The 21,000-nt window shown below is 42.3% G+C and overlaps 1 protein-coding gene and 1 long non-coding RNA gene across 4 annotated transcripts in view; one reads left to right on the top strand and one right to left on the bottom strand.

The window, feature by feature from the left end:
- The window catches only part of SLC9A7 (solute carrier family 9 member A7), a 156,138-nt gene that overhangs the window by 98,921 nt on the left and 36,217 nt on the right, over positions 1–21,000 (top strand). The window contains exons 12-14 of one of the 2 annotated variants that reach the window (XM_070606460.1): positions 3,432–3,585; positions 10,548–10,607; positions 17,739–17,802. In XM_070606460.1, coding sequence (XP_070462561.1) covers positions 3,432–3,585; positions 10,548–10,607; positions 17,739–17,802 — 278 coding nt within the window. The remainder of the gene's footprint in view (positions 1–3,431; positions 3,586–10,547; positions 10,608–17,738; positions 17,803–21,000) is intronic. The other variant, XM_070606461.1, reaches the window with a different exon arrangement.
- LOC139081181 (uncharacterized) overlaps positions 17,158–21,000 on the bottom strand; it is a 28,295-nt gene continuing 24,452 nt past the window's right edge. For both annotated transcript variants that reach the window (XR_011536297.1, XR_011536296.1), the window contains one exon: positions 17,158–20,185. This is a non-coding gene — a long non-coding RNA (uncharacterized lncRNA). The remainder of the gene's footprint in view (positions 20,186–21,000) is intronic.

The following is a 21,000-nucleotide window of genomic DNA, read 5'->3' as shown; positions in this document are numbered from 1 at the left end:
CACTGAAACCTGTCCACCACAGGTGACCCTGCTGGCATTTGAAATACTGGTGGCACAGCTTTCAGCGTCGCAGCAACATGCAGCCACCACAGTATGACAGCCGACACATGGGTGGTGAGGTTCCCTGACCAGGAAATGAACCTGGGCTGCGGTGGTGAGAGTGCTGAATCTTAACCACTGGACCACCAGGGCTGGCTTTATTCACCAGGCAGTGTTAGTATGATTAAAATATAATCAGTAAGGCTCATAAAAAGACAAATTCAAGTTTCTGGTTCTTTTGTATCCCCTGCAGTGCTGAATAGACAGATGTACATGTTAAATTGGGTTAGTATTGATTTTGCAAACCATGCTACCAAATGTGAACATTCTCCCCTAAAGTATTTGCATCTTTATTTTCTCTCTACCAGCCAAGGGACCTGGAGATATATACGTATTTAAAGTGCTTGATTGTTTCCTAGTAGATGTTCATAACTGTTAATCTTTCAGAAGGGCTCCAGGCCTAAAATTAGAAGGAAAAATAGGTCTTTAATGAGAAAAAATATGGGCCAAGTCACTCAACACCTCTTAGCTGCAGTGTCCTCTCTTGTAAAATAATGAAATTGAGCTAATTAGTTGAGGTCCCTCCTAGCTCTAACTTTGATGGAGCAAAAGAAATAAATATACTCATATAAGCAGAATAAACCGCCCACGAGAAGACTACAGCTGTGATCGTTTTCTTGATTTACACTGTCTCCCAGATGCCCCCTTCTCCACTATAAAGCTGAGAAGTGTGGAGAAGCCACTGAGGGGACAAAGGACAACAAATAAATATGTGGAGGTAAAGAAACGAAAAAGCAATTGGCATGAGTAGATGGTGCAGTGAGAGTGGTAAGCGTCAGATGAGACCCAAGTTCCAGCCTCTCTGCAGAGCAGAGGAGGATATGTTGAGACAAAAGGCCACTGGGACCCTTAAAGTTCCCTCTGTCCTGTGTGGGGGAGGAGGGACTGTACAAGAGGCAGAGGAGCAGCTCTTGACTGTCATGCAGTCATTCTTGGGGGCCTCAGAGAGTCACACTGAAATCACACCAACAGGCACGGCTCAGCAGAGCAGTCACTTGGTCTAGTACCCACTCGCATCTGCACGTAAATATACAGCCTGCCATAATGATCTGCTTTCACTCTGACAAGCGTTTGTTGAGCATCCTCTTGTTAGAAGCCACAGTTCTAGGTTGTGCAGGATACAGAGCCCAGCTTCCTTCAAGGAGCTCACAGTCCACTGGAGGGAGACAGGTGTACAAAGAGCTAACTTTTTCCAAAGAGAGAGTGGTGAATTGCACAAAAGAGTATGGAATAAATGTGGAGAAGAGGAGGGCCCAGGGCCATCTTCACAAAGCGGGTAACCTTCGAACTGGGCTTGGAAGAAATGGAGTTTAGGAGGCAGCAGGTTGGAAAGCTAAGGAAGCATTGCCATGTGTGGCTTGTTAGGAAAGGGTAGAGTCTAGTTCAAATGTAAGGAACATGGAGGAATGCAAAAAGAGGGTGTGCCTGGAAAGGAAGATCACATGCAAACTGGTGTGAACCTTTAGGTTGCATAGGAATCACCTGTTGGGCTGGTCAAAGCAGGTTGCTGGGCCCCATGGCCAGAGTGTGATTCTGAGGGTATGGGGTGGGCCCTGTGAATTTACGCTTCTAATGTGTTCTCTGCTGCTGCTGGTTTGAGAACCACCGCTGGAGTCTAGGCCATGGAGAAGCTCCAGTGCTGTGCCAAAGAGTTTGGGCTTTACTCAGGAGCAGCTGGGGAACATTGGAGGTTTCTGAGGGAGGGCAGTGTCAAGATCCCCCTTAATATTAGGAAAATGCTGGTGGAAAAGAGAAAGATGAATTGGAGATAACTCGGTCACCTAGATAAACTTAAAATATGTTTGTTATCTTCTGTACTAAAAGACTGAAAAGCACACAGTGCTGTTTAAAGATGTCTTCTAGAAAAATTATTTCTTGCTGGGAGAAATCCAGCTATGAAAAGGAACTCACACTTCAAGGCTATGAAATACCAGAGGTTTCGCTCTCATATTGCTTACAATGTTTACCTAATAAAGAAAAATGTAGCACACGTTGTCTCTCTCTGACCCCCAAGTTTTCTTCTTTGAGACAACATCCCTTTAAAGGTTTAAATATTGGTCGATGACATAGTTAGCTGTAGGGTGATCTAGATATATATAAATATTTCACTAGGACAAGTTAATAGGAAATATTAACTTTGCTTTTTGTATAACTTATTGAGTCACTCTTTAGTGAATTATAGTAAAATTCTCAGATTAATGAGATTTTGAAATTATTGAGAGTGGTGAGAAAATGTGCAAACAGATATAGTGGGTATAACTTCATTCTCTCATATAATATACATACAGTCATGTCCTTGATGAATAGGAATTTATACTAGATATCTATTAAAGACCATGGATTCAGTCTTTACTATAGAATAAATTATGAGTATGAGGGAGGAACAAAAGGACTTAGAACGATAAACTCTAAAACATTCAAATGATGGTACTTAATCTTAATACCCATTAATGTAGATCAGGGTCAGCAAACCATGGCCCCGGGGCCAAATCTGGCTGCTGCCTGTTTTCATGTACCTCGAGGGTTAAGAATGGCTTTTACAGATGAATATTTACAATCCGTTTCACGATCATGGACACTAACTTTGAAACCCAGTTAAGTGAAATATGCCCCCCAAAAGAATTCCATTCTTTTCTTTGGTAGACCTGTATTACAACAAATTATACCCAGTTATTATTATATTCTCGGTTTTTGTTAATACGATTTTGTGGAAATTTGTTTTCTCTCTTTTATATAAGTACCTACATAATATCCTTGATTCTTCCTCTTGGCCCACAAAGCCTAAAATATTTAATATCTGGGCCTTTACCGAAAAAATTGTCAACCACTGACATAGATCAGGTTATAACGTTACTTCTCTGCGTGGCTTTGCTAAGGAAATGATGAACTGTTTTGTGGTTCATGGTACGCGGCCACAGATCTGCATTTGACATACTGATCCCTAGCTTGTTTCTGAAGTTAATAATGACTAAGCCATGCTTGGGTGGTGCTTGGATCACAGACTTAGAGAGCTTAGATTATTATTTCTTATTTATCTTTGTACTTCATGTGACTAGCAGGAGAATTATTTCAGTAATAAAAGAGTGTTGTTATTCTAAAGTGTGCTGTACAAAGTAGTGCAGTTTTTCTCATTGCATTTGGGCATTTTGGAAAAGAAAACTTCAAATAGGAGAAAATCATATTCCTTTGAGGTTCTTCTTTCTGAATAAAATTCAACTTGACTCCCAAAGCACAAGTGGATACAGTTTCTTAGCTCGGGTGGCAGCAGTGGATTTGAGGACACACTGTCGTTGTCCTTATAACCAGGAGATCTTGCTCTTTGGTCCCTGTAGGCCTCAGGGGAGCGATGGCATTTGCTCTGGCCATCCGAGACACGGCATCCTACGCTCGCCAGATGATGTTCACGACCACTCTCCTCATTGTCTTCTTCACCGTCTGGATCATTGGTGGAGGCACAACGCCCATGTTGTCATGGCTTAATATAAGGTTGGTTTGAAACCAAGGCCAGTTTTGTGTCTAACTATGTCACGATGCCCATGCAGGGTGTGATACAGCTTAGTGCATGGAAGGTTTTCATTTTGCTTTGGGCAGAGATTAAAAATAAAAAACGATAAGTAAAAATTCAGAGTATTGAATTTTCCAGGAGAAAAAAATGTTGTCATTAAAATTTTTGTATAAAAACAAGGAATTAGAAACACCTGGACCTTGCTAGAGCAGCGACATTAGGGCAAGATTTCAGAAAGTCTTAAAGCTGCAGGAGGGAGAGTAGACACAGCTGCTGGCGATGTCTGATAGTTCATATTCCTTCGAAATCAAACCTAAGGCCTTAAAAATAATCTCATTAACCAGAAATAAAAAGAGGCAATTAGAGTTTTGTTTTAAGAGGAAACTGTATGCTGTGTCTCTTGTTGCTTGAGTGCACAAAAGAGGCGACATTTCCTGCATAACCCTCATTTGTTGCAGCCTCGTGGGCGTCCCCTGCCTGTGGTTTTGTAGCTGTGTCAGGATGCAGGGGCAGTGACCTGAGTTTGAGTTTTTAAGAACATTTGAATTCCAAACTGTGCTTGTGAGCTCTAGTACCTTACAGTAAAGAGGACACTGGGACAGGGGTCAAGAGACCCACAGGCCAACTCTGGCTCTGGTTTAAAGCAAGCCACTCATGTCTTTGGGCCTCGGTTTCCCTCAGTGTTAAATGAAAGGACACTGTCAGATTTCCTCTAGGTCCCTTCAGCTCGAAGTGTGCGCTCTGCATCATTGGTGCGAAGTGCTCTCGCTGCCTGCCTCAGTTTCAGATCTGCAGAGGGTGAATGTTGACCGAGAACAAGAAGACGCTTGGGTAGTGCATAGATGTGAAGAAGAATTCTCTGAAAAGCCACAAGGTGGCAATGTTTTTTTTTGCTGGCTTTTAGTTTATTCCCTTCTCTAGAAGATCGAATGCATGGGACTGACAGTGCAGAGCATGCCTATCTTGGAGGAGAGAAGAGGAACAAGGATCTCACAGTCATCCTTGGAGTCAGGGAGAAGACTGGAATTTGAGAATGGTCTCCTCCATCAGGGACTTCTTAGACTGGTGGCAGGCAGGGATTCCTGGGCTTGGCCACTGCCAGCTGCACCATTTCTGGGCTAGTGTGTCTCAGCCTTAGATCCGGGGGTGTCTGCAGAACCTAGGTGGGGCTTGTCAGTGACAGTCATATAATAGCTAACACTTGTGCTGCAGGCGTTGTTCGAGATGCCATGCGTATGTTAAGATAATCCTCCTAACATTCCTATAGAGCAGCTACTACTATTCATCTTTGTTTTGGAGCTGGAGAAACTGAGGCACAGAGCAATAACTTGCCCAAGGTCACAAAGCTTTAAGTGAACGAACTGGGATTTGAACCCAAGCAGTCTTGCCACAGAGTCTACACTCTGTACTGTGCTGTACCACCTGTAAGGCTTGCTGTATTAGGGACTGTTTTTATGTTGTAAAGTTTGGGATGATTAGAATTTCGGTTTCCTGGCATGAATCTCAAGAGTTGTAGTAAGGAAAATAATTCCTCTGTGGGAATAGAATCCTGAAGAAGAAAAATTACAGATTTTTGGCTTTAAACTCAAGGCATAAGATGGTACCATCTTTGTTCTGTGTAACAGAATAAGAGCAAGAAAGGAGGTTTGCCCTGAGCAGAGGTGAGAGTCTTTGCCTTCGGTGACCTCTGAGCTTACTGCCTGCTCCTGTTTGTCGGGTCACCCAGTAGGTGCCCTGGATGCTCAGAGCCTGGTTAAATCATGTTTGTCTTTCATCTTATTTTATAAATCCTTTTCTGTAACACCCCCCAACATATACAAGACCAAATAATTTTCCACTGAGAGTAGAAAGTTGACTTGTGACATTTTGCCCTTCTCATAACTTTTTTCCTCAAGTAGGCCGTTATTAAAGCAGTCCTACCCTGAGCCGAGAGCGTGGGCAGCTCTCTCCGAGGTGAACAAGCCGTATATGTACAAATATAATAATGGGATTGTTGTGAAAGTATTAATGTAATGCCTAGATAGCACTTCGAACATAGCAGCTAGTAAGATGATTGTGTATATAAAAGATCCAGTTTCTCTACGTCCTTGCCAGCATTTGGTGGGGTCACTATTTTCATTTCAGCTCTTCTAATTAGTGTGTGGGATAGCTCACTGTGGTCTTAATTTGCGTTTCTCTCATGGCTAATGATGTTGAACATCTCTTCATTTGCTTATTTGCCATTGGTCTATCTTCTTCAGTGAATATCTGTTCTTATCTTTTGTCCATTTTCTAATTGGATTTTTTATTGCGTTTTGAGAATTCTTTATTCTAGATACTAGTCTTTTGTCAGATATATGGTTCGCAAATATTTGCTTCTCTTCTGTAGCCAATCCTTTTAACAGAGTGTCATAGAGCAGAAGTTTTAATTTTGATGAAGTACAATTTGTCGTTTTTTCTTTTATGGATTGTACTTTGATGTCATGTCTAAGGACTCTTCATCAAGCCAAAGATTTTTTCTGTGTTATCTTCTAAAAGTTTTTTAGTTTTACACTTTACATTTATGTCTGTGATCCATTTTGAGTTAATTTTTATATAAGATGTGAGGTTTAGGTCAAGGTTTCATTTTATTTGCCTATGGCTATCCAGTTGTTCCAGCACAATTTGTTAAAAAGACTGTCCTTACTCTGTTGAATTACTTTGCTCCTTTGCCAAAAATCAGTTAGCTGTACGCATGTGGTTCTGTTTTTGTTCTGCTCAATTAATTTATGTGTCTATCCCTCCACCAGTACCACAGTGTCCTGATAACTAGAGTCATATAGAAAGCCTTAGCATGAGGTAGAGCGGTCCTCCCACTTTATTCTTCTTTTTCAAAATTGTCGTAGCTGTTCTAGTCCTTTCCATATACATTTTAGAATAAGCTTGTCCATATCTTAAAAAAAAATCCTCCTGGGATTTTCATAGGAATTGTGTTACACCTGTATGTCAATTTGGGGAGAATTGGCATCTTTACTCTGTTGAGTCTTCAAATTCATAGACATGGCGTATTTCTCCATTTATTTAGATCTTCTTTGATTTCTTTTATTAGTATTTTATAGTTTTCAGCATACGTCTCTACATGTTTTGTTAGATTTACATCTAAGTATTTCTTCTTTTTTGAGCAATTTTAAATGTTATTCCGTCTTCAATCTCAGTTTCCGTGTGTTCATTGCTAGGATATAGAAGTACAATCAGATTTTGTATGTTGATCTTGTATACTGCGACCTTGCTGAACTCACTTATTAGTTCTAGGAGGGTTTGGTTTTGTTTTTTGTAGACTCTTTGGGATTTTCTACATAGACCATCATATCATTTGCAAGTAGAGACAGATTTACTTTTTCCTTTCCAACCAGTGTGACTTGTATTTCCTTTTTTTGACTTGTTGCTCTGGCTAGGACTTTCAGTACTATGTTGATTAAGAGTGATATGAGTGGACATCCTTGCCTTGTTCTCGATCTTAAGGGGAAAGCATTCAGTCTTTCACCAGTAAGTATGATGTTAGCTGGAGGGTTTTTGTAGATATTCCTCATCAAGTGGAGGAAGTTCCTATCTATTGCTAGTTTTCTGAGAGTTTTTATCATCAACAGATGTTGAATTTTATCAAATGCTTTTTCTGTATCAATTGATATGATCATATGATTCTTCTTATTTAGCCTACTAAGATGGTGGACTACATTGATTAATTTTCAAATGTCGAACCAGCCTTGCTTCTCTAAAATAAACCCCACTTAGTTGTGGTGTATAAATTTTTTACGTATTGCTGAGTTCTATTAGCTCATATTTTGTTAAGGATTTTTGTGTCTATGTTTTCTTTTTTCATACTGACTTTGTCTGATTTGGTATCAGGGTAATGTCTGATCAAATTTTATGGAATTCTCCAGTGAAACCATCTGGTTCTGGAGACTTTCTCAGGAATTTTTAAATTATGAAGCCAATTTCTTTAATAGTTATAGGGCTATTAAGATTATCTATTTCGTATTGGGTGAGTTATGATAGTTTGTGAAATTGGTCCATTTCATCTAAGTTGTCACATTTATGTTGTTTGTAGCATTGCCTTATTATTCTTTTGCTGTCTGTGAGATCTACAGTGATATCCCCTGTTTCATTCCTGATATCGGTAATTTGTATTTTCTCCCTTTTTTTTTCTTTCCGTCTTGCTAGAGGTTTGTCAATTTTATTGATCTTTTCAAGGAACTACCTTTTTATTTCTTTGATTTTCTATATTGTTTTTCTGTTTTCAATTTCACTGATTTCTGCTCCTATCTTTATTATTTCCTTCTTTCTGTTCAACTCTACCCAGACAGCATAATGAAGTGAAGTGTGCCATTGGTGAAAAATACTTACGGTGTTAGTTCATCACATTTTTTCAGATGTGTATAAATAGTGATTATGTAAGTGTAGAAACTGACGTTTACAGAGATTACAGCAAAAGAAATTCCCTCAGAAATAAGGTAATGAGACTGATTGGTTTTTCTGGGTTGTGGCTTGTGGTGGTATTTAACAGCCACGAATCATTTATGCGAACCAGGTTCTTATTCAAAATTGATTCAGAAACCCCCTGAAGTTCTGTGTGGTGTTTTGAGCCCTGTGACCTCAGTAAGATCAATACCTAGCTTCTCCAGGCTGCTGACAGGAGGCTCTGATGAGCTGTTAAGTGGCTGCTCAGAAGGCAGAAGCCCAGGGTGGGACTTGGCGTTCCACCATGAATAATTAGGAGTTAGCTGTGATTTCTAACCATGGCTAATTTCTAGTCTGTGTATAAAATAAGAATGAATATAACCACAAATCCAAAGCCAGGTCACTGCCTTCCAAAGTCCAACTTTTCTTTTTAAATTGGTATTTTGTGATTGATCTTTTAAAACATAATGGCAAAATGTTTAAATTGTTTTCTGAAACAAACTACATAATATTTTTCTTAGTCTCTTGAGCAAGTGTTGTTATTCACAAAGGACATAATTTTGGCAACTTAAAAAAATGATCGCAGGATCAGCAGGTGAGCCTTGTATGGACCCTGAGCCCATTTTGGTGGCACCGGTGGCTGTCCTCTTGGAGCCTCCAGCTTCAAGTGACATACATATGAAGTGATGGTGATGGTGGGGATTGGAATGGCACACACCGAGGCAGCCAAATGAACAGGTAGCCTTCATACTGCAGAGTACAGCAATACAATCACTCAAGGACAAATAAGGACATTCTGCTCAGTATAATCCTGTTAGACTAAGAATTCACGATAAAGCTCTTTGTAAGATAACTTAAGGAATAAAGGCAGGGAGAAACCCTGAGCTCTTTATGTAATAGTATTTGTAAGTGGGTATTTTAAAAGAGTTTAGAGATGCTACCTTGTGAAGAGCTGGGGCTCTGGGTCTAACGGCCTCCGTTGCAATCTTGGTTCCACCATTTTCTACCTTTGTGACCTTGGGCAACTTATTTAACCTAACTCTCAGTTTCATCACCAATTAAATGGAGGTGACAATAGTGTGAGGATAAAATGCAATAATAAATAAATATGATGAAGAATTCTCTCATTAAATGTACGATCTGGCACATGGTAAGCATTTAGTATATTTTGGCTATTATGTTATCATTACTAATTATAGCATTAGTACTGCTACTGTTACTATTATTATTACTAGTGAATCTTACAGTAATGGAATCCAGCTTGCTTTTCTGGAATTTGTTATAATTTTTTAATACTAGAGTAATGTCTCGAGTCTGGTTTGAGTCACATCCTGAACATGTGACTAATTAAAAGTACCACCTTAGGAAGCATCATGTTCTCACTTGCATATTTCAGGGGATGTTAGCAGCATAAGAATTCGGGCATTGTCTAGCAATGTGTCTCTCCACCTTCTTTTCATTATTGTCCCCCTAAGGAGCCTTTAAAAATGTTTTTTCCAATGACCTCTCCCCTTGAAATTTTAATACCACAGATCTATTATATATCTGTTTAGGTACTATAGTGCTTTAGAGGACTACAAAGCATTGTAATATCTATAAAATTTTGTCCTGTAAGAACCAATTTTCACACCCCTGGGGGCAGTGTCACCCCCCATTGAGAAAACATGATTTAGTGCAGCAGTTCTCAGCCAAGGGCAGTTTTGCCCCCCACCCCACCCCCGCCAGGGGACATTTGGCAATGTCTGGAGACATTTTTGGTTCCCTCAACTGGAAGTGGGGCTGCTACTGGTATCTTGTAGGTAGAGGCCAGGGCCCAAAATGTCAGTAGTGCCAAGGTTGTGAAACCCTGCTCTTAGTATGATGGTGAAGTTCAAACACACTCTGAATAACCCGCAGTTATTAAGGAAGGTGAAAATGGACCATGTCAACTCTAAGGTCACAAGGTAAAGCCAACAGCAGAAGTTGGGTTCCTGACCTTCAGGTTGAACCTGTGGACAATATGGTTTACTTGTCTAGAAAAAAAGGCCATCTTTGTTTTCTTAAGTATTGTTGCTGTTTTCAATAATATAATGTTCTTTGCTCTTTCTGTCATATATGTGTAAAAATATGTGTAAACACTTCAAATATGTGTTTAGTAAAAACTTTCTGTTTTCTGTTTTTTGTATGGATGTGTCTTGCTTTATGAAACAGATGAATTCCTGAAAAATTGTATAAAGTCATTTTCTGTGAGTTGCATTTATTCCTCTGATTTCATTACCTTGTATTTTGAGAGGCTTATCTTCATTCCTAATCAATCCTTATTTGATCTGGCTCCTAACAGATCCGATTTGTTGCTTTAAATGTGAATTTAGCAGCCTTCCTGCCTCTCTGGGTTTTAGAGAATGGGGCCAGTTTAAGAGAGAGTACAGATTTATATTCAAAGTGAGACAGCTAATTCTTTGCTGGACGTGGTCCAGGACATGTGCCCAGAGCTCCTGGCTCCCCTGTTGTCCCCGTCACACTCACGTTCCCTTCTTCTGCTGCCCAGAGTTGGCGTCGAGGAGCCCACCGAAGAGGACCAGAACGAACACCGCTGGCAGTACTTCAGGTGACACAAGGGCATCCTCAGAAACAAATTAACCGGGCCTAGCTTTTCTTCTTTTTCTAACCTGAGATGTTCCTCTTTATGCTGTTTGTCTCTTTCCTCCTTCCTGAGTGTGCCAACCCTCTGCCCCTTTTAAGAAAGGGGCAAAAGGTCAGGTCAAGTCTAATCATCTTTCCACCCTTTCTCTGGGTTGACTGATGTGTCGGTGTTCCTGAGATTCTGTCCCTTTTCCCTGTGTTTTGGACAGTGGGCGTCAACACCAAAGCTGGAGTTGACGAGTGTCTCCTTGTACAACTGAACTTGTGTTGAGAGCAGCCCATTTTCAGAGCCACAAATGATCTCATAAACAAGGCTTTTTTTACTTATAAAGAGAACTAGAATTTTATATTTCAGCCGTGAGTGGAGTATGGCTTATACCGTCTTAATTAAGCACCAATGCTGTTTTAGTTTTTTAAGTATTTTTTGTGTACTTGTACCTTATCATAGTGAATCAGAAGAGACAAAACTAGATTTTTTTTTAACCAGAAGATAATTAAAGACTCTTCTAATGCGATTTATTTCTCAGTGTCCATCCAGGTTTATGATTTGATTATGCCTAAGAGTGGTGATATTGGGCAATCCGAGTAAAGACTTTAACGTTTCTTCTTTCCTTTCTGTATCTTTGATCAGCATGCTTTCTTCCTGATCTGATTCTCAGTGCTGGTAGATAAATCAAATGCAAAATAGGCTTGAATTCTGTTCTTGGCATCGTGAGAGTGTTTCACTCTCTGAGGGCAGTGGTGAAGGCAGCGTTACCTGTCACTGGGCATAGATCTTGGGGTGTCATGGGGCCCCAGGTGCGTAGTGTAATGCCATGCATACAACTAATTGAAGCATTAAGTTCCCTGAGTTTACACTTTTTTCTGCTGTTTTAAATACTCACACACACACATGCACACACACAAGTTCGTTTTTGAAGACCGGACTTTAAATATAAGTTAAGTCACAGAGGAAACCCTTTCCTTCGAAATATCCCACCTTCCGGAGGGAAGGTCCGTCAGGCAAAGTGCAAGTTATTACACTTGGGACACGAGAGAATTCAGATTATGACCTGGTGTTCAAGGTTTGATAGAAAGGTGTGTGTCTCAGATTCCTCAAATTATTTAGGACCTTAGCCCTTCAAATTAAAAAAAACCTATTGACTAAAGTAGAACACTTCTAAAATTTCTGAGGTTTCATGGCATTTTATATGGCAGATAATCAGAATGTATATGTTATACCAGAAAGAAAATTATTCATTTTCTGTATTTATTCATTCCAGAATGAGCACATCACCTTGATTGCTTTATTTTCTCATTTGGTCTAAGATTTCCACGTTTCTTTCATTCTTAATGAAATAATTCAGTTCATTCTGGAAGAAACGACTGTTATATGTGCTCTGATGAGCTCCACCCTGATGTATCAGGGGAATGCTAAAATATGATAACATAAAACAGCACAAAAAGTTCCAGATTTATAAAGTATCCTCGATCAAAAGCATTACAGCAGGTCAGGAGAGAAATAGATATTATGGACAGTTGCCTAAAACTAGGAACTTCAGAAAGTCCCCCAAATCTTCTGAGGCATCACAGTACCTGGTCTCGCTGCCCAGCATGCCACCAAACCCCCTGGCCCATTGTTCAGCCTCCTCTCCCCAGAGACCAGGTTGGTTCTGGGCTCTGCCCCAAGGGTGAGGCGCTTTGTAGGGGTCCAGTGTCATCCTTGGGGAGTGGTCCAAGGGGCCCTCAACCCTGCCAGAAAAGTAATTATTAACTCGTCCTAAAGTAGACAGCCTTGAACGGAGAAAGAAATCGCATAGGAACACCATCTGAGTCTCGCGGCCCCTGGTCTGTTTTCTTTTGGCATTTAGAAAGCAGTAGCAATCTGGGAAGCTCGTCTTGGTTTATTTCTCCTTTCTCAGGAATCTCCCGTTCAGCACTTCGACCAGTAGCAGGGACCTCCAAGACACCCCAAGGGGTCCTCCCACGGTCCTCTGTCTGTGGGAGGGCCCAGGGGATCCTTTCAGGTTCGGTACTGTCAGGAGTTTGGGCTGCCTCTTGGGCAGGTGGTTGATAGCAAGTAGTTACAGCAAGGATCAGAACTTCCATGGCAGAGGTGGGTCAAAGCAAGGGAAGGAGGAGCTGGGTAGGACTGTCGTCAGAACCGCAGACTTCCAGGGCACGTGCACAGCCAGATCTGAAGATGGCTGCGTTGGTTGGAATTTGATTAACCACATGTTTCAATTAACTAGTGTTTTTCTCTTTGCCCTTCACTTTTAGGAGAAGGAGAATGTGAACAAAATATTCCAGAATTTATCTGGAAAAGAAAACCACGTAATTACTAGAATCTGTCTCTCTCCATTTACCTGTTACCTATATTTACCTATTAGAGCACGCTATGTTCACGACTCTTTACAATTTGTGGTTTTCAGACCCTGAAATAATACAAGATCCTGAATCATCAATATCAGTAGATTAGGTTAAATTAGAGACAGTAAAATATACTGATGTGTTTTCAAAACATTTTCATCAAGGATAGAATTATTCTTTTTAAATTGTGAAAATTTTTAAATCTGCAAAAAAATTGAAAGAATGGAGCAATGAATAGCCAAGTTCTAACCTGGATACACCAATTGTTAACATTTTATCATGGTTTTGTTTTTACTCCTTTTTACTCTCTCTCTCTCTCAACCATTTCAGAGTACTTCAGAGTACATTGCAGACATCGTGACTTTCTATCCATAAATACTTCAGCATGTATCTCCCAGGAGTCTAGTCTCCTACACGATCACAGTACCTTTATCACACCTGAGAAAAGGGACATGACTTTTACACACACACACACACATACAGATATACACACATACACACACTGGATCCAGGATCTAATCAGAGTTTACTTTGGTTTTCATGTCTCTTTAGTCTCTTTTAATCTAGAACAATCCTCCTCCTGTACTTTTTGTCTTTTATTACATTGAGGTTTTTTTTCTTTAGGTATTCAGGATAGTTAGGTTGCAGACTGTCCCACAGTCTGGGTTTTTCTGAGTTGTTTTCCTCATGACTAGAGAGAGAGAATCATTTTTGCCAAAAATACTGTAAAAGTGACAGTATACATTTTTTATCAGGTGGTGCATATTGTCAGGCTGTCCCTTTTTTGTTGTTAGTGCTGGCAAGTCGATTCTAACTCCTAGCGACCTTGTGTCCAGCAGAGTGGAACCCTGCTTGGCCTTTTGCGCCATCCTCTCACCTTCCCGCGCTCTATCAGGCAGTGTTTTGCTGCTGTTCATAGAGTTTTCATGGCCAGTTTTTTCAGAAGTGGGTGGTCAGGTCCTTCGTCCTAGTCTGTCTTAGTCTGGACGCTCCACTGAAACCTGTCCACCACGGGTGACCCTGCTAGTATTTGAAATACTGGTGACATAGCTTTCAGCAACAAGCAGCCACCACAGTATGACAACTAACAGTCCCTTTATTAGTGATGTTAAATTTGGTCACTGTAGACCCCAGGTCTCTCCACTGTAAAGGTATCATTTTCCCTTTGTAACTAAAAACTAATTTGTAGAGTGATCCTATGACATCATATGAATAGTCAGATTCCCAACAACCTTTTACCCACTAGTAAAATAATCCACTGATGGCCCTTGCTTGAAGCAGTTGTTACACTGGGAGTGGAAAATGGTGATTTTCTAATTCTGTCATTCCTTTCACGTTTAAAAGATGACATTTATCTGTAAGGAGCTTTGAGAGGGTTTTATAACTTATTTTATATACTGATGAAGTGAGGAATCTCTCCATTGTCTAAGTAGTCAGTTCAAGCAAAATTTTACCTAATATTTACGGAACTTGGGGTTGCATCTCTCAGGACCCCAGCAGGAGTGTTGGGTGTTATCATTGAGAAGGCAAGAGGTAGCAGACAGTTGTTACTTTTTTAGTTGAGAAAAAAGTGATGCTAGAGAGACATGGCTGGAATTAGTACTTTCTAGAATCTTCGCTGTCCAATTCAATAGCCACTAGTCAGGTGTGGCTATTTAAATTTAAATTTTAATGCATTAAAATGAAATAAAATTTAAAATGCAGTTCCTCAGTCGTCCTAGCCGCATTTCAAGTGCTCAGTGGCCACATGTGGCTTGTGGCTACCACGTTGGACAGCACAGATCTAGGACGCTGCCATCATTGCAGAAAGTTCTGTGGGACAGTGTGGATCTAGAATGACTCGCAAGTTCCCCCAAACAAAATGTCAAACATCACGAGTTTGGAATGAGGTTAGAGTGGCCCAAATTTCATGAGTTTATCAAGTTGTTGCAATGTTTTGTGCTTTATTGGTTTGAATTCTGGCCCGGCCATGTGGGCCTGGGGTAAATAGATGAGTTCCACTGACATTGCCAGGGCTTGAATGAAAATAGTCCAAACCTAGTGTTTCTAAGCAGTTCTTGTTAATCAGAATTTATTTTAATTCTTGTTTGATAATTCTTTTTCTCCTGGTAGAGATTAGTTAAAAGAATAGAGGGGGCTAAATTTCATTTGATGGCTTTTATTATATTTGAATTTATTTTCTTCGTTGTACTACAGGGCACACTTAAGCCTTTTCTCCTACCCATAGGCTTCCTGTTTCATTAGACTGATGAAGTTAATTTGTTTTATCTTTACTGACATGGAAGCCACTTGCAAAGGCTAATATACCCATTTCAGAATTCACAGTCCAGAAAGGAGGGATGATTAGTGGCGGATCTGAACTGCCACGTTCTTGTCACGCTGCACTTCATGCCCTTCAGATCATATAATCTTGCTGCTGCCGCTTCCACAATAGCTTTTGTGTGGTTGGGGCTGAGGGCTGCATGTCACCTGGCATTCTGGTAGGCTGTCTGGGAAACGCTGGGGTAACAGGTGCTCTGCCCCTCTGTGTCTGCACTGGGGAGCCCATCTAAGTAAATGGGTCTGGCATGAGGTGGTTTGTGCTGCTATAGAGTCTACAGAACCAGGCCTAATATTGTATTCCTAGCTGTCGATCTTACAAACGCTGACAAAACCACATACAGAGGACTTTTCTCTATGTAATATACACTAAGAGACTCTCAAAACAGCTGAGGGTTCAAGATCAACAGCTAGAATTCCCCATGTGACCTGTCCTCGACACTTTGGTACGTTAGACACGTTGCGTGCACTGAGGCTCTGGTGTGACTTTGTGGGCAGCCCTGAGACCCCTGAATTGGATGGATTTCATGTCAACAAATCCCTTTGAGATTTGTTGCTTGGAGGTCCCCAGTAATGTCCAGTTGTGAGGACAGGCCTCCAGCTCTCAGAAACCCCTGCCTGGAAGCAGCCTCTAGGCACATAGCAAAGTCCATCGAATTCCCTACAAAGATCCCATCAGACCTCAGGCCCGTGGGGAGGAAACTGGGCGCCAGGTACACTATAGGTTTTAACTAAGTGCTCAGCACAGTGCTTGGCATAGTAGGCACTCAATAAATATTTGCTGAATACATGAATTCATCTTGTGGTTTTAAACTTTGGCTTCTACAAAATATGGGGAAACTGTTCCCTTTCCTTCTGTATCCCCCCTTTCTAGGGCGCGCTCCTCTGGTTAGTGCTCAGCAAGCCTGGAATAAGACAGAGTAGAAGTTGGCTTTAAGAGAGGGGGTACATCTCTGATGTCTTCTATTTCCCTTGTCCATTAGTCTCTTTTCTCAAGAAATATCCTGGGCATCACGGGGGGAAAGAGGGAAGGAGAAGAGGAAAGGAAGCCATACACACAGGGGACTTTCTGTGTCCACTGTCTATTCCTTGGAGTCAGCACCCTGGTACCACACTGAAAATCACACCCATGGTCAAGACCATTCAGCACCTCTTTTCAAGCTCAATTCAGAGCTGCTGAAAGCTGTGTTCTTAGTTTACCTTCTTCTTCTTTTTTTTTTTTTTGGTGAGGAAGATCAGCCCTGAGCTAACATCTGTTGCCAATCTTCCTCTTTTTGCTTGAGGAAGATTGTCACTGAGCTAACATCTGTGCCAGTCTTCCTCTATCTTGTATGTGGGACACTGCCACAGCATGGCTTGATGAGCGGTGTGTAGGTCTGTGCCCAGGATCTAAACCCGTGAACCATGGGTCACCGAAGTGGACTGCACACACTTAACCACTACGCCACCAGGCTGGCCCCTCAGTTTCCCCTTTATGATATCATCCATTCTTTACAACACTGGAGGGAGTGAGGGAAGATAGAGAATTTTCCTATCATCTTTGTTTTTTCCCCCATTGCCCCATGTTATCCACGTCATTGATGTCCCAGCTCTCTGCCTTGGAATGAGGAAGGTACATGGATAAAGAATGAACAGATGCATAGAGCAACAGTTGTTATGTTACTAAGCCAGGACAACTACCCTAGTACTTTTATGGAATTTTGTATAAGTGGATTTTGCTACTTTGCTTTTTCTTTCTGCCTTCTGTTGTTGATCTTAAATGTGTGAGTTCTCAGGTCATCTCTGCTGCGGGAGGATGTGGGACACCAGGATCAAAAGTTAATGATATGCACGCTGGAGTGTTTAGGGAAAGTATACTGATGTCTGCAGCTTTATTTGAATTCATCCAAAAATTAAGATGGATGATAGAGAGATGGATAGATATGTAATAAAGAAAATACAGCAAAATGTTAATGGTAGAATCTAGGTGGTGGGTATATAGGTGTTCACTATAAATTCTCTCATCGTTTCCCGGGATATATGAAAAATTTCATAACAAAAAGTTCAGGAAGTAAAAGCAGGTCGGGGCGGAAGTGAGGGAGCCACAGAGAGGAAAAGGCCTGGTGCAGTGGGACCCGCCTTTTGAGAGCTCGGACTGTCTGGTGCAGGAAGGCAGATGGACAGTTGCCAGGCAGTACCATTTCCAAGAGGCCTTGCTTAGGGTGTCAGCACGCAGGATTTATTGCCCTTCCTGCCCCCTGGGGTCTGATGTGGTACGCGACCTCTTTCTCACGACTTTTGCATGACAGCCTTCCTCTTCTTTTAGCTAACTACTCCTTCCACCTCGGGAAGACGGTCAGCCTCTTGGCTCCTTTCAGTCAGCATGGCTGCCATGGTCCAAGCTAATACTCTCCATTTTTCTCCTTGTCTTTCTCCTGGTGACTTATAGAGTTGGTGTTGACCCAGATCAAGATCCACCACCCAACAACGACAGCTTTCAAGTCTTACAAGGGGTAAGTCACAAGAGATGCTTCTTCCTAGGGAAGACATTGTCAAAAATAGCTGAAATTTATCGAGCAATTACTACATGCCAGGCACTTTACATGGATTCCCTCATTGTGATCTTGACAACAACCTTATGAGGTAGGTACTGTTATCCCCATTTTACAGACTGGAAGCTGGAGTGAGAGTTTAAGTTAGTCATCTAAGGTCCGAGAATTAGAAAGTGGTGGAGCCAGGATTTGACCTCAGAGTCTCTGTTCTTAAACGACATGTTAAGGGGGTGGGCCAGCCAGAAAGAGTATTTAAGCTAGGTCCCTGGCTCCCTACCTTCCAGGAGTGGATATATTGGGTACATTGGTGATTGGCTCATTGTAACTGGTTCTGAGTCTCTCTGTGGTGTCCAGGCAGCAGAAAGAGAGGGATGTGAGCCAACTCTCTAACCCAGGGAATCTGAGGAAGAGAGGAGGGACATGGGGTGATTGCAGGCCTTCCTGTTCCCCCAGGGCCTGGGACCCTCTACAGCTCTCTGAGTTCCCCTCTAGCCCAGCAACGGCAGAGCAGCAGCCCTCAGCCAGTGAGGGGCTGAAGATCACAGCAAGGCTGACAGTTAAGGCTCAGGCAGGGTGGTGTGGACAGTGACCTCCTGGAGCAGAGTGCCGGGGAGGGACGCTGTTAGAGGCAGCAAGTGGAAGATCCCTATGGCAGCATCTAGTGTGACAGCAGTGAAAAGTTCCTGCTGCTGCAGAGAATCCTGATGGAGACTGTGTTGGGGAGAGGAATGTGCTGGCCTTTGGTTTTGCCACCTGCTCCAGTTACTATGCTGGATAACAAACTCCCCAAACATGGGAAAGTAAGCAACGATTTCTTGTACTCATGGGTTCTCTAGGTCAGGAATTTGGAAAGGGCATAGTAGGGATGGCTTGCCTGTGCTCCATGAAGAAGGCTGGGGGTAACTGGAGGTTGGGGGCTGAAATCATCCAAAGGCTCGTTCGCTCATGGGTCTGGCACCTGGGCTGGGAGGGCTCAAAGACTAGAACTTACGGCTGGAATGCCTACACAGGGCTTCTCCACATGGCCTCGGGGTGCTGGACTTCTTACGTGATGGCTCACGGTTCCAAAAGCCAGTGTCCCAGCAAGCAAGGTGGAAGCTACGTCGCCTTTCTGACCTAACCTTGGAAGTCTCACAGCATCACTTCTCTGGCTTTCTATTGGTTGCAGTGAGTTGCTTGGGCCAGCCCAGATTCAACAGGAGGGGATAGAGACCATAAGCTCTGGGTGAGAAGAGTGTCAACATGTTTTGACAAGATGGCAGACATGTTTTAAAGCTGTTCTGGGGTTGATGGGATGATTTTGTCTCTAGGCTTTTCTCCTTCCCCAGGCTGACATTTTCTGGGCAGGATAGTTATGAAAGAAGCAGAAATTTGTTTCCAGAATGTGATTATCTGGCCTTGGGAGTCAAGAACTATTTTGTTGAGCATTGAGTACCCAGTGCTGAGCACAGTGCCTGGCCCACGGGGGCTCGATAGGCATTTGATGGGTAGGTGGGGGAGTGAGAGATGCAACAGTGAGATAGGAAGCTTTACCGACCACCTGCGTGTGTGTCCATGAAACTGTCAGGTATTAGTTTTCCTTCCAGTCAGCTTTGAATTGCACTCAGCATTGCACTTAATCCTAAATCCAGTCTACATATTTCAGATTCCATAGGATCTTCTAAATAATTCCATCTACCGAATCAGATTTATCAAGTCTCACAAAATGTGGTGCTGCGACGGCTTATTCTCATTTCTCTCTCTTTGAAGGTGGCCGCAGCCTTATCAGGCCTTCTTGGTGTTGATGCCCCTTAAAGGACACAAAGTCATGACCTCTGAAAGTCCTGGAGATTTTGGGCAGAGCTTTCAATGAGCTTCATTGGGGATTTGCTGCCCACTTCAATGGTGCTCCAGAAGACCTTTAGACTACATTAGCATTGGCCATTGGGCCAGTTGGGAACTTGTGGTTTCAATGAGTTCTTTTTGAAAAGTTGCTATTTGACTCTAGCTTTGATTAAGGACCTTAGAAAACAGGGGTTCAGGAGTTGTACACCTGGAAGCTAACTTAGAGTATAATAGTTTGGGAGATCTTGAAACTCACCCTGAGAAAAACCTGGGTGAAAAGCATGATGGATGTCTTGATTTCACTGAAAGGAAAATAATGACTAGTAGGGTCTGACTGCCCTATTCCAGAGTATCCTCCACTGACCTGCTGCCAGGCAAGACTAATTTTGTAAGAAAAACAAGCTACTACCAGTTGGATAGTCGGGGTTTAGAGAGATTTTATCTTGACATTTCCAGACCGGCCAAAACACTCCCAGCCCTTCTGCTGTTTTCCATTGCTCCTGCCTCTGGACTCAAGCATCTGTGAAAGGAAATATGTGAAATGGTTTGGTTGGTTTCATGTAGCTGAACTTACCATACATGTTAGAAGACCTGCACATTGGAGACACTGGGCTTGTAACTAAGTAACGAACCTGCTGTCACTTTTCCATGGAAATGTTTGAGGAAGCAGTGGGTCCTAAGTGCTAAGGGTTCTGGCAGTGCGTTTAACCTAGGCAGTGACAGCTAAAAGAGAGCCCCCTGCCCCAGGCGGAGTGAGCCTCGGAAACCTAGCTGTATGGGCCTGGAGGGGTCAACCCAGTGTTCCTGACAGCTCCCTGGGGGGGCCCTTTGAGCCAATTGTGACTAGCAGATTGCAGTGACTTCCCTTGCACTCCCAATGGCACTCAGTTGGCTGGCCCTGGCCAGGAGCTGTGTCACAGCTTCCTTTTAACCTCCCTCCTTCCAGGCCTCGCAGTCATGCAGAGGGCCCTCAAAGTCAGTTCTCTTGGCACTTTGAAAGTCTTTCAAGATTGCTGTCAGACTGGAAAAAAAAAAACAAACTTAAGGCTTGGTTCCCCAGGACACCTTCTTAAAAATGACTCATGCCCTCGTGCAGAAAGGGCCTTATTTTTCTAAATCCTCCTGGCCTGACCTTCTCGGTCCAGTGAGCCACTAACAGCAGGACTGGGAGCACTCAGTGGTCACGAGAAACAGTAAAACAGAGAAATAAATGGGCTTCTCATTTTTGGGTGAAACCCTGTGTTCTTGCAGTTTCCCCTGAAATGGATCCAGGTCACACGCTCAATGTTGTCATGAAACTGAAATCAGAGGTGGGGAAAGTCCACATGTTTGTTC

The sequence above is a fragment of the Equus przewalskii genome, chromosome X (genome assembly GCF_037783145.1).
Source record: "Equus przewalskii isolate Varuska chromosome X, EquPr2, whole genome shotgun sequence".
NCBI classification, from domain to species: domain Eukaryota; kingdom Metazoa; phylum Chordata; class Mammalia; order Perissodactyla; family Equidae; genus Equus; species Equus przewalskii.
The sequence above is the reverse complement of the archived record's forward strand: the minus strand, read 5'-3'. Positions and strand labels throughout refer to the sequence as shown.